This window comes from Amborella trichopoda, chromosome 11 (genome assembly GCF_054954075.1).
Source record: "Amborella trichopoda isolate Santa Cruz 75 chromosome 11, AtrichopodaSantaCruz75HAP2 v2.0, whole genome shotgun sequence".
Classification (NCBI taxonomy): Eukaryota; Viridiplantae; Streptophyta; class Magnoliopsida; order Amborellales; family Amborellaceae; genus Amborella; species Amborella trichopoda.
Window position 1 is genome coordinate 45,469,640 of NC_142346.1, and position 13,951 is coordinate 45,483,590.

At 35.4% G+C, this 13,951-nt stretch overlaps 1 protein-coding gene across 1 annotated transcript; it reads right to left on the reverse strand.

Moving 5' to 3' along the window:
* Nucleotides 1-6,412: 6,412 nt before the first annotated feature.
* On the reverse strand, nt 6,413-13,791 carry LOC18448444 (DNA mismatch repair protein MLH1). The gene is made up of 6 exons (XM_020676050.2): nt 13,204-13,791; nt 10,982-11,154; nt 10,807-10,879; nt 10,460-10,594; nt 10,149-10,363; nt 6,413-6,587 (listed from the first exon to the last, which is right to left on the reverse strand). Exons 1-6 carry the CDS (start codon nt 13,789-13,791, stop codon nt 6,413-6,415), a joined length of 1,359 nt encoding a protein of 452 aa, XP_020531709.2.
* Nucleotides 13,792-13,951: the final 160 nt, after the last annotated feature.

A 13,951-nucleotide genomic window follows, 5' to 3' on the forward strand; every position in this document is an offset into this window, starting at 1 on the left:
TATATATATAGTGTCCCGTACAAATTATCATACCGATAAATACCCAATAACCATGTACGGATATATATAGTGTTTTTCCCTTAACCCTAAAAAGGAACTCCATCTCTACAATATTCTACAATATATATATTCTATAATATACAGTGTCCCGTACAAATTATCATACCGATAAATACCCAATAACCATGTACGGATATATATAGTGTTTTTCCCTTAACCCTAAAAAGGAACTCCATCTCTACAATATATATATTCTATAATATACAGTGTCCCGTACAAATTATCAAAATACCCATGTATGAATAAATACGCATCTATCCAAATAGATGGTATAAATTATTGAAATACCCTTGTACGGATATATATCCTTCTCATACAAATTATTAAAATAACGATTTATGGATAATACGCATGTATAGATATATGTCTGTCCCAGATAGATGGTATAAATTACCGAAATACCTTTATACGGATATATATTAAGTCTCAGATATATTGAATCCAAAATACTACAGATAAATATACCCATTTACGGATCTGTTCCGGATAGATAGTATAAATTACCGAAATACTCTTGTACGGATATATCCAAGTCCTAGATATATCGAATCCTTTTGACTCTACCGTAACAGATCTATTTACTCAGAATACAAAACATCACTCTACACGTGTCTATTTCATTTTGCATGAGTAAAAATGAGTTTTTCTATTCAATTCATTATGAAGTTGAATTGCATTGAGAAAAGAGCTAAAAACAACTCGCTCCAAATGGATGAATTCATGGAAAGTTATCCATTTCCATGCATGAAGTTGCATGGCATTTCCAACCCTAGGTCAAACAAAAATGATCTAGAACAACTATTGTACGTGTGTATAAGTATTTAATGAGTTATCCATTCAAATTTATGATCAGGTGTTTCTTTATAGGATTTTTAATATCATTTCAAATGAAATGAGTTTTAACTCTTAGGTATATTTTGATGAATTTCCACAAATGAATTAATTAAACTTTTCTTTCTGATTTGCTTTTGATAAGCAGCTGCGTTCATGTCGAAGTATTGGCCGGAATTTTGGTTCGCAAAAGTGCTCACAAGCGATATGCGCCAACATCAAGCTCGCTCGATGATTAGAAATAGTGAAATTGAATATCTGAGGACACTCTTAAGTGAAAGAGAAGATAATGTTGTGGAAAGAGACAAAACATTTGCCAGTCTAAAGAACCTCATAAGAAAAAAACCAAAAAATGATCTGAAAGTGAGGGAGCCTGTGACATTGAAAATGTTGGTGGTAGATAATGAAGGGATGGCAGCGGAGATAGAAGTAACATTGAAGTAACATTTGATGGTAGGCTCACAACAATGCCTATGTTATAAGTACAGGTTGGATGGAAGTAGTCAAATCATTCAATTTGAAAGCTAATCAGAACAAAGTTGTCCTCGCAATTATGTATAAGAAAGGAAAGATCTGATTGATTGCTCACATTTAGGATGTTGATCGTTATAAAATTGACTCACATCTCAAATGAGCAAAAAATAAAATAAAAATAATGAAGTGCATACAAATGGAAAGTGAGCTAGAGAAACAAATGGATTCTGTGTAATTGTTCACTCTGGTTGGGTTTTTAATGTGACATTTTCTGACGTGTTTCTATTGGATTTTAATCCGCTTATTCATTACTTTCTTTTAAAGTGTTCTTTTTTTTGGGTAAGTTAGTGGGGATTTAGGCTGTATCCATATTTCCTAGCATTCATTGATAGAAAGTCAACTATTATTGAGATAGACCATTCTCATGAACCCGATTATTCATTACTTTCTTTCTTAGTGAATATATGCAAATATTAGTCCAATGTTAGTGACTATATGAAAATATTAATCCAATGTTTATATTGATAAGTTGCATTGGAAGATGTAAATCTTTTGGATAATTTCTTTGAAATTTTGTTTACATTAAGGTTTGATGCAAATATTAATCCAATGTTTATATTGATAAGTTGCATTGGAAGATGTAAATCTTTTGGATAATTTCTTTGAAATTTTGTTTACCTTAAGGTTTGAAAATTTGGTAGTGAATATATGCAAACATTAATCCAATGTTAGTGAATATATGCAAATATTAATCCAATGTTTATATTGATAAGTTGCATTGGAAGATGTAAATCTTTTGGATAATTTCTTTGAAATTTTGTTTACCTTAAGGTTTGAAAATTTGGTAGTCCGGATCAGAATAGAATATGGATTGGGAATCATTGATGGGGATATGAATCCCTCAATATATCGGGATCTAGAGGACTCCTTCAGAATCGTTGATTGAGATATGCATCCCTCAATATATTGGGATCTAGAGGACTCCCCCCTTAAACCAACTAGCTCTGGGAATCGTTGATGGGGATACGAATCCCTCAATATATCGGGAACTAAAAGACTCCCCCCTTTAAACCAACTAGCTCTCAACTCTATGAGAGGAACAACTATTCGTGCACTTTTCTCAATCTTGTGTGAATCCCAATGCCATGTGAGCACAACTCACCATCTCACACATGTGATTATGAACACTACTCATTGCTAATCCTTTTATAAGCCACTTTTCTTCTTTGTATCCCTGATGTGGTTCTGTTATTCTTCTTAGCATTTACAATGTGCATTATTGCGGTTCTTAATTCTTGCTTCGTTACATAACACACACTCTCTCTCACACCAAACCTTGGCGTCTCTCTCTCCACAACCTCTACATGGGTGCCAAAGGAGGCTGAACTTGGAAATTCAAGGAACATATCTCAAACAAGAATTAACAACGTATCCATGCCACTAATATCAAGTTGATTGGCACAAAATAAGACATAAGTAAAATGTCAGACTTACTTCCAGCCAAAAGGAAAGAGGTAATGCTATTTGTGTTATATATTTCTACATCTCTATTGAAGCTAGAGTTTCCACCTAGGTTTGCAATCACATTAAAGGATTTTCTAAGGTTTTGCATAAACTTATAAATTTGTCCAATGCTCCCATAGAAATCTTGGGTAACACAAATGTCCATTGCAAGGTTCATTTTCTCCGTAGACATGTTTCCAAAGTTAAAAAAATCTTTGAAGGCATTACATAATTGTGATTCCCATTTTTCTTACATTTCCATTTCTTATATGCATGCTTTCTTGATATTATTCCCTTAGTAAAATTTTGCCTCTATTTATTAAAAAATAAATAAATTTGGCCTCTCCATGCTTCAAAATGTCACAATAAGCTCTCTTTCAAACAAGAAATTACACTTCTTGAGATAATATTCATAATGAAAACTATAAATGAAGCATATTTTACATGTTGAAGGATATGCAAATCATAAAAGTGAAAGAGGAAGAACATGATGGCATTAGAAATAAATCAAGTAGCTTACACGCTAAATGAGGCCATATTTCATTGGCTGAGAACCGTCTTTAATATCAACTAAGAAACGTTGGAAATAAATAATTATTGATATATATGAGGGTATAAATATCTTTTATTGTTGTTTAGGATGTATATGTCCTATTTCATTCTTCATGGGCATTATTGAAATTTCGTATACTTTATTAATATAAAAGGAGGTGCATGATGCTCATTCTAGATCATCACGACACACTCTCTCTCTCCTTTTCCTTCTTCCTGCTCTTTCCCTCTCTTACTACTCTTTAATAACTTCATTTTACTTTTCTCTTCTTCTCTTTTTTGATTGATTTGCCCTTGTTTACTTCCAACTTGGTATCAGAGCATCGAAGAAAAGACAAAAGCATCGAACAAAAGGTGTGTGGAGATATGATTTATGGCTGATGTCATTTGTATGGTTAGATGAAATCATCATGTCCTAAAACCCCAGTTTTTTCCAACAATAATTGGGTTGATCAAGGAGACTTCTTTTGGTGATTTCTTGATGTAGATCATGTGTTTGATAGAAAACTGATTAGTTCCGAGGGTGTAACCAAATCTCAACCGTAGTAGAAGATGTCTTAGCAAATATCAAATATGGAGCAATTTGGATTCCAAATTACCAAAATTAAATTTGATGGCACAAATTATTTGGAGTGGGCCAGGTGAGTTAGATTATTTCTTAGTAGAAGGAAAAAGTTGGGATAGATTGAAGGTCGAGTAGAAAAACCAGATCTCAAGGATCCTAAATATGCAGACAGGGGAAGTCAATGATGTGGTAATTATGAATTGATCATTGTATTCCATACAACCTAATTTGAGTCAAACTCTTATGAATTACAATGCCTTTAAGGAAATATCTGATGTCGTTTCTAAGACTTATTCCCAAAAGAAAATTTTTGCAAAGATCTATAAGCTGGGGCAACAAATCAATAGTTTCAAACAAAGGGACTTGTCAATGGAAGTTATTATGCTTGTCTTCGTGTTTTTTCGGATAAATGAGCCATTATCAACTTATACAATGCTCATCTTGTCTTGTGCAAAAAGCAAAGAAAGATTTTTTATCTTCCGAGAGGAGTTAATGGAGAATATGAATCACTTAGGCAAAATGCTCTGAGTGGTGAGACTTTACCACTTGGTTGAATATGTTTTGTCCATATACTTGGTCCACAGAGGGACAAGCTTGATGGCAAAGTTGTCTAATATGTTTTCCTTGGATATCCATATCATAAAAAGGATTCAAGTGTTATGATGTTATTAACAAGGTCAGTTATGCTTCCATAAATGTTACTTTCTTTGAATATGTTATGTACTTCTCATCTATTGGTCATGAATGCTCTCTTTAGGGAGAGGAAAGAACAAGATACATTTTAGTGAAGAGAGCACATATGTGGTTCCCTTTGTTGTTCCCTCACCACATTTATTTGAAGAGAATAGTGTATCTCAAAAGAATGTTGTACACCATGAGAAGGAGTTGAAGACGTATATCAGGAGAAAGAAGATGGTACAACCCAAAGGTCACCATGATTATACCCCGAATGCTAACCCAGAATCAGGAATCCTCTGAGAATCCTAATGTGGACTAACCCATTGTTGTACGCAAGGGTAAGCGTTCTTGTGCTCAACATCCTATAGGGAACTTTATATCATATAAATCCATGTCTTCTTCTATTTAAACACTTTCCTATGTTCCAAAGGTCGTTTCACATCCTCAATTGAAAGCTGATATGAGTGATGAGATGCGAGCGCTTGAGCAAAAATGCATATGAAATCACCAACCATCCTAAAAGGAAGAAGGTCATAGGATGTCGGTGCATATACACTGTGAAGTGCAAGGCTGATGGCACAATTGAAAGGTATAAGGCTAGATTGGTTGCAAAGGGTTTCACTCAAACTCCTAGCATAAACTACCAAGAAATGTTTGCTCCAATGGCTAAGCTGAACATTGTGAGAATCATTCTTTCTCTTCCTGCTAATAAATCTTGGCCTCTCCACCCGCTAGATGTAAAGAATGCTTTCTTGCATGGAGACATCCAATAGGAAATCTATATGGCCATAGCTCCAAGTTTTTAGATTATTTTTAGATCAAGGGGAGACAAAAAAGGTGTGAAACTAAAGGAGACTTATAGATTTAAACAGTCACTTAGAGCATAGTTTGAAAATTCAGTAATGTGTTGCTGAAATTTAGAAGAAGTTAGACAGATCAAAAGCTCTTTGTAAAGAAAAATAGTGTTGGGATTACAACCCTTATTATGCATGTCGATGATATTGTTGTGATAGAGAACAATGTGAAGGAGATTGATGATCTTAAATCATATCTAAGCAAGGTGTTTGCTATCAAAGATTTCGAGGCATTTGTTGTTCAGAAAAGCACCTCAATGGGCTCCATTCACATGGAGAGCTGAGAAACACAAATGGTTTAATGGTTTAAGGAATTGCAATGACATTGACAACTTCATAATGCTCAGAGAGATGCCTCATTTCCATGTTACGACAATTCAGAAGCCCTCCAAAGAACTTTAGACAAAAACACAAAAAAAAGTTACAATTGTGAAGATCAACAGATTCAACCACTAGAAGTGAGAAAGTGTTTGCTTGATCTATGAAAATAAAAGAACAACAGAGCATGGACCTACAACAAGACTTGTAGGACACAAAAAAGACCAACTCAAAATATGTATGGTGTAGAATATTTAATCTACAAATATATCATGCCAACTTTCTACTTTCTATAAAACATACCTGTGTTTGAAACATCCTTGTTGTGTTAGAGCTCATCAGCTTTGATTTGATTGCCCCTTGTATGTTTTCAACGATCTTTTCGTGATTCAAAAGGCTCACGTACATACACAATATTCACGAGGTTCAAGCTTGATATTTTCTTTAGGGTAGGGAACTACAGAGATCCTCATAAAATGATTACGAGTAAAAACTTCATATTTATGCAATGGAAAAGAAAGTCCTAATAGTGCTTTCTAACCTTACAGTCCTACTCAAGGAATTGAATGTTCTTAGATTATATCCATTTTGTCGGCAACCATCGTAGCTCCTGTTTGGGAGAATGTACATTCACATCTACGTGCTCAAATGGCAATATGATTGACATATAGATGAACGATTTTGATGCTTTGGGCAAGGTTGCAGCATAGATGATGTCGATAGCTCGCTTTAAAGCTGTGCATTCAACTAATCTACTTGTGGTGAAAAGAACAATTAGAGGCAACAAATGAAAAACGAAATAAACTGTGAGTATGAATCAAAACATCACAATATTTCCTTGCCCCTAGCAGCAGTGATAAGTAGAAAATACATAAAATGCCAGATGATAGTAGTGATGCTTAATAGAGAACAAAAACAAGAAAGAAAATGAAGTAAGATTTCTCAATCACAAGAATAACAAAATTTGCAAAAAATACACAATGTCAAATGCTAATATTCAAGAATAAAAAATTTGTAAAAATATTATCCAAACCCAGTGCATAAGTAATGTTATTTATTAAATATGAGAATCCAGCAATAAGTAATACTCGATGTAGCACGACAATTCCAATAGAAGTTCCATAAAGAAACATTTGAGCACCCTTTTTTCTATGCATACTCAACCATATTATATAATTGCATCAAGTGAGCAACCAGACTAGCAAATATTAACAAGAAATGAAAGGTGGGTTCACCGGATGAAATTTTAACAAAGATGGTCCTTGTCAGGAGAAACATCATAAATTCAAAATATAAAAGTACAAATATTGTAGATATGAGATAACTGAGACTGTTCTGGTTTGTATAAACGTGGAAAAAAATGATTACCCACATTTATATCAGCATGTAAAAATGCATCCAAGCAACAAACACATGATAATTAATAAAAAAAAGTTCTGCAATCTAAGGAAGATAAACCTGCAGATAGTTAGAAGCAATTGAAAACCCTATAATGATCATGAAGTGAAAAGAACCCAAATCATTGTATGTAACAGAAATAAGGCAAGTAGTGTCAATGTATCATAAACAAATTAATTTAAAGAGAAACGGCCAATGAAGCTGATACACAGCTCACTTTTGGGGATTCACTTTATAAGTTGCCTCACTATAGATTATTATGGTCGACTATCTGATAGAAGAACTAAACCTCACTTTGGCAAGCAAGAGACACAAATAAGGCATCCAGCTACATGATGATGCAGTCCTACTATCTTCCTAAGAACTTGTATCCCCTGCATCACTACCTCCAAATTTTGGAGAAATGCCATGCTCCACCCGACACTACATGACTACAAACCTGACCATGTTAAGGCAGAGGGCATTATTGTACAAAGAGATTCAGGTTCCCACTCAACCCAATCGCTAGACCTTGGTAGCTTGCCAGGTTGAGATGGTTCCGAACTAGGGGACTAGCCCTCTAGTTCAGAAACGAGTGGGTCCCTGTAAGAACCCGGCTGCTTCCTGGCCAGACTCGGGCGAGTCCACGGTCATAGCTGAGTCAACAAAGATTCGTTGGGTTCAGCTGATTATTCTTTCCTTTTGGTTAGACAAACAATAACTAAGCATTTTTTAGCCAACAAGGGGTATTAAGCCCCTAAATACAACCCCAGGGCTGCATTTGAGCCCTCTATCACAAGTCTTTACCCAGATTGTGCGAGAAATCAAACAAATTTCTTAGACTTGGAAGAAAGCTAAATCCACAGAGTTCAAATCAATGTATAGAAGATCCGGCTGAGGAGTTGTTGGTGGAAGTGGAGGCACCACTTCTCAATGAGAGGTTGGTAGTAGAGTCAAGGCCCATCCAATAGGAAGATCGAAGTGAAGAGGCACAAGTTAAGAGGAGGTGCACAAGATGAGAAGTATGGGGAAGATGGACGAGGAGATGATGATGATAAGACCACTAAACCATAAGATGGTGACAGAGGGAGCACAAGCGGCAAGGTGAGCAGAAGCACAAGGGTTAGACAAGCCTTGGCGTTCTGAGCATTGGAGTCCTTCCAGAATTATTATCGAGATAGTCTGCGTGACCGTGACCAAGATGCATATGAACCTTCTAGTCATTCATATTGAGTGTAGATCGGGTCCTGCATGTATCTTTGTAACTTGGATTGCTCCTATGAATATCATTAGTGTTATATACTCCAATTTGGACTATTAAATGTGTTCCTGAAACTCTCGCAGTTTAAACCCTCAGTATCTATAAGCTTCCTAAATTTTCCTAGTATGTACATACAATTTTTCTATTATTTTTTTATTTTTCTCGAATTTTACATTTTTCTTAATTTTCCTATGATTTTTTAGAATTTTTTCAGACCATTTTTTATCGACCAAGCACACTCACCTAGCCAACCAGGCCAGGCACTAATTCCATACACAGCTCCAGGTCTAAAAAACACATTATATTTTACTACTTCAGTTATACCTTAATTCTATTTGTATTAGAACTACTTTTCAAGGATACAGTACGACTATTCTCCTTTCTTTTGCTCCTATAGCCTCAAAAGTGTCTCATTAGTAATGTGATCAGTCTATCCTATTTGAAGTTTTCTATGTTGGTTCAGTAGGGTTGCAGTTTTGCACAAAGGTTGTTTATACAAACAGTAATGAGAGAAGGTCCATGAAGAGAAGACCACTTTGGGGTATTCTCTCTATAACAACACCAGATTAGGGTGGAGTAGATGTTATGAATAGAAGGAGATAGCATCATCAAGAGATGAAGACAATGTCATGCACTCAACCAAGATGTGTCCCAAGTATGCAATGAACAGGACAAATTTGTAAACATTTAGCGTCATTGGTCCATACATTATCAATCCTGAGTTAATTAAGCCCATTAAATGAGAGCATAGCTAGAAATGAAATGAAATTACATCAATACAGATCCAGGTTCTCATGTAGAATAAATAGGATAATGCTTGAAAATAAAAACTAGAATAAATGCAAACAAATCAAACTTCAGGAGGTTAAATCCAATCAAAACTATTATATTCATATTAGTCAAAGAGTACATATAGTGTACTCCAGCAAGAGTGTACCTCCATGGGAGCACACCACACACTTACTCCCTCGGGCAAAAGTCCTAGACTTTTTTATCTAAAATATTGAGATCCGCTGTAGAATCACTCAATAAGTATTAAAAAAGTGGAGTTTTTAGTTCCTAAATGCTTAGATTCGACTGTCAAATATTGGATGTTCTCTATTTAATCATAGGACGTGTGTTTTTCCAGACACATATGGAGTGCTTGCAAATTTTCTTCTTTACTTATATAACATCCCTAAAGTTTGGGGTCTCACAAATACTCCTACATAGGGTTTTCACTGGAGGAGTGAATGAACAGTTAACAACATGCTGCCACTAGAGCTCATAATATTTTAGCTTAATCAAATACAAGACTACTAAAGTTGGGACAATAGGAATTATATCGTGTATTGGCATTACGATTCACAACAAAGCTTAATTAATTCCTTTCTGCAACCCATATTGACCATAAAACAAAGGCGCAGCACACCATGTTGATAGTACTCCATAGGGTCATCCACCAACATTCTAGATGACAAATGGTAGAGATTAAATGCACAGCGGTGAATGTCGTAGTGGACCCCAATACAATTCATATTCATTGTCCGCCATCAGTAATGGATAGTGCACTCCCTTTGGATCACTAGATGTCGTAGTCCATTATGGTTTACTTTCCCTAGCACAAAAAAATGACGAAAGCAAATGATAATGACCGTTCGTGTTAACAATAAAAGCAAGACTATCAAGACACAACATACCATTTATGTATAGAACCATGGTTGTCTTCTTTGCAATGTAGTTGGCATTGGAGATAAAGCCATTCATCTTAAATATATACCTAGAAGGATCATCGTCAGAAGCAGTGATTTCCATTAGATCACAAGCAACTGTAAGTCCACAGACTGATCTGATGGCTTCTAGCCTTGAACATGAGCCTGAAGGATGAACATCTGCTCTGTTCATACCATGCTGTCTCAATTACAGAACTGAGAGTCATTCATGCTTATTTTTTGACTAATGGGAAAATACAAAATCCTAAAACTAGCATCAATGATTGAGGCCAACCTTTCTGCAAGAGAAGCTCACATCCACATTATGAATTGCAAAACGACTAATCAAATCTACTATCTTTGTATAATCATCATTAGAACTCTGCAGAGTTTTCCTTCGAGCAGTCATATTATAGAATAAGTTTTCAACCTGGAAATGAGAAAATTGTGAGCTGCATTGGAACTGCTTTGAATGAAAGAAAAAAGATACAGTGCATGAAAACACCATCCAAGAAATACAGTGCAAGGGCCACAAATGGATTGAATATAAGAAATATTTACTGGTAAGAGGCAGAGCAGTAGAAACAAAATTCATGTGTATCATAAAAGACTATCCAAAAACATAGTGGAATTCATCACTACCATTATCTGTGTTCCTTTCACTGTTGCACATGGCCGAGGTTCATATTCCATCACTCCATCTCGATATGAGACCCTGAATAAAAGACGAATTAAGAGAATATCATTCCCAACGAGGATCATAAACACTATCATCTAACCAGCAAACACAAATATTCATGAAAGAAAGAAATTGCACCTGTACCCATGCATATGGCCTTCAGTAATTGTGGTTACAGTAACATGGCCAACAAAGGTCATGCTGGCCAATGCCTCTCCTTTGAAACCCATAGATTTTATACTTTGGAGATCTTCATAAGCCGATAGTTTTGATGTGGTATGCCGTTCACAAAGTATTGGCAGATCTTCAAACTGTAATAGTAACATAGAGTATATAAGAAAAGCCAAATTTCATTGCCGTTTGGTGAGAGTTACAAAAGTTACAATTACGATGTTTAGAGGAAGTTATATCAAGGAAAGAAAGATAAATAGAATAACTAAAGGTAAAATTACAAGACACATTTACCTTGAAAAAGGGAAAACGAAAATCATATAAATGAAAAAACACAACACCAACCAAGTAGGGGAAACAGTGAGCAGACATATCAACTTTTTAATCATTATGGGTGGTAACAAAGCTTCTTGAAAACTAAAAAAGTGAATAACTAGAAGGGGCACTCAAAAATAAAGATGTCACACAAAAACTACAATGACATTGCATCCTAAAGATCCCAAACCTTCGGTTTGAAAGGGATCCAGTAACTGGATGCAATCATCAACATCATAACCAGTGAATTGTGATCCTTCAGATCCCTAAAAAGATATATCTTCTTTGCCATGTTTCAAGGTAATTTTAGAAAAGTGTACTTGCCTATTTCTAGCAAACTCCATGGAGACCTCCTATTTTTATATGTTCCTCACCATTAAAGAACTATCGAACTTGGTTTCTAATATTTTACAAACTTATGCTTCAAGGAAAGAACAGAAAGGTATGATTCAAAATGAATACATACAAAGGAACTTAGAGGTGGCTCCAATAAGCAATAAGATAAAGAAAGTAGACTTAGGTGGGCTGGTCATATAGAGCATAGACCTAATACAACACCGGTTAGAACGGGCAAATTGGTTTAGAGTCGAAGACTCTAAAAGAGAAAAAGATGAAAGTAGTGAGAAGAGATATGGTGACTTTTGGTCTTGCTAAGGACATGACCCTTGATATAGCAGAATGGAGGAACAAGATTCATATAGCCGACTCCAAATAGTTGGGATGATGATGATAATGATGCTTCAAGGAAAAGCAGAAATACAGAAAGTAATGGAATAGTTTCAGCAATTTATGGCATGTTAGAGCGCATTTCTAGCACAAAGGTGGTCTTTCAGAATCTGGTTGAAGTGAAATTGCAGCACAAAAATGGTCATTTAGAACAAGTCATGCACAAATTCCTTATATTTACTCATAAAATCGATTATAATCAAGAGATTTTGCTATCCCACTGTTTTTCAAAAACTTTTACAAATCCTTATTCCTTCATAATGACTTTTCAGAAATATCTTTAGTGCTACAGTTCATTATTAGGCAGCTTGCAGGCCTGCGAGCAACTCAAAATTGTTTCAGTCTTTATAGCCTTTGTGTCCATATCTCATCAGAGTCGCACATATACCATTGTTCAAAAAAGCGAACCGCCCAGCTCTTAAGCGATCCAGAAGGCCTAGGCGGCTAAACTGAACGGCAGTCCCTGGACGGCCACCTAGGGGTGGAATTTTTTTTTTTTTGGTTGTATTGATTTTTTTTAAACATAAAAGGGTTTTAAGGATGGGTTTTAGGTTCATTTGAAACCTAAACCCACAAGAACCCATTTTAGAGAGAAAGAAACCTTAAGAAACCTAAATTTTGTGACTCTCATTGGATCGAAGTGTTTCTCAAAGTTACAGAAAACGGATCCAAATATCACCTAGGTAGATTTGAATTACTTTTGGAGTTTTATAATCCTATTAGAGGGTGTTTTTTATTATTTTAACACTAGAAAGTTCGACCAATCAAAGTAAGTGCAAAACTTTATTTTTTAGATTTTGTGTTTTATTATGAAATGTCCTCTTCAGGATCTAGTCGAAGTGGAGATCCGGGTTGAAAATATGGATATAACCTGAATCCAAATGGTAAAAGTGAAAAAGATACAAAAGGAGGCATAAACCGGTTTTGCAGGTCCTAAGGGGGATGTTGCCCCTCATAAAAATGTTCCTGAAGCGATCAAAGAGTAGATTAAGCAATATATGAGTTCTGTAAAACAAAAACAAAAACAAAATCCTTGTCATTTGAATAGATTTATTTCTGCTACTTCTAGGAGAAGTGATCCGAGTTGGAAGTATGAGTTAGTTGCTAACTGACAACAAATTGGATGGAAAAGAAGGCATATAAAAAACCTCAGAATTGTGGGTTTCATAAAAGAAATTTGTTCTTCCAGTGCCATGAACAGGAATTAAAGAACCATTGGCAATTGATACATGAGTTTTGTTGACCACCTTTTGAAACTGAGATAAGCAAGAAGGATTGTCTGTCATGTGGGCAGTTGCTCTTGAATCAATCACCCAAGTATAAAGATTAGAACTCAAAGAAGACAAGAAAGCAAACTGATTACCTTGATCAGAAGAGAAATCATGAGAAGATGATGCACCATTCTTACCCATTTGTTGAAGGATTTGGGTAAGCTTATCAATAGAAATATGAGTATCAGAAGAAGCACTCTGAGCGAATAGCCTTTCAGAAGACTTGTCGAGTGCAGGTCTAAGATGAGGATAGAGTATCCAACACCTATCCTTAATATGGCCAAAGGCTTTGCAATGGTCATAACAGGAAGGTGGTCGACCCTTCCCTCTGCCACGATATCCTCCTGAAGATCTCCCTTCAAAGTTGCTATAGGCGGGTTTCTTATTGTTTTCCACCTTTTTTTTAATAACAGTCATAGCAGATTTTTCACTACTCTTAGCTTCAATTTTTGCTTTAGCGTTCATGACTCTTTTCCTGGTTTCTTCACGTAATATAGTATAAAAAACTGATGAGAAGCTGGGCAGTTCATATGACATCAAAATTTGGCTCCTTACTTGCTCAAATTTGGGTTTTAGAGCAGCAAGATATTGAAAGATCTTATCCCGCTTAGCTCTCTTTTGAATA

What these genes read in the sequence shown, in the direction of transcription:
- LOC18448444 (XM_020676050.2), bottom strand. Translation starts at nt 13,791, where the DNA reads ATGAACGCTAAAGCAAAAATTGAAGCTAAGAGTAGTGAAAAATCTGCT. An exon ending in TGAAAGGAACACAGATAATG is followed by an intron (nt 10,595 to 10,806) that starts GTAGTGATGAAT and finishes TCTCATTTCCAG; the next exon opens with GTTGAAAACTTATTCTATAA. An exon ending in TGAGCTTCTCTTGCAGAAAG is followed by an intron (nt 10,364 to 10,459) that starts GTTGGCCTCAAT and finishes TAATTGAGACAG; the next exon opens with CATGGTATGAACAGAGCAGA.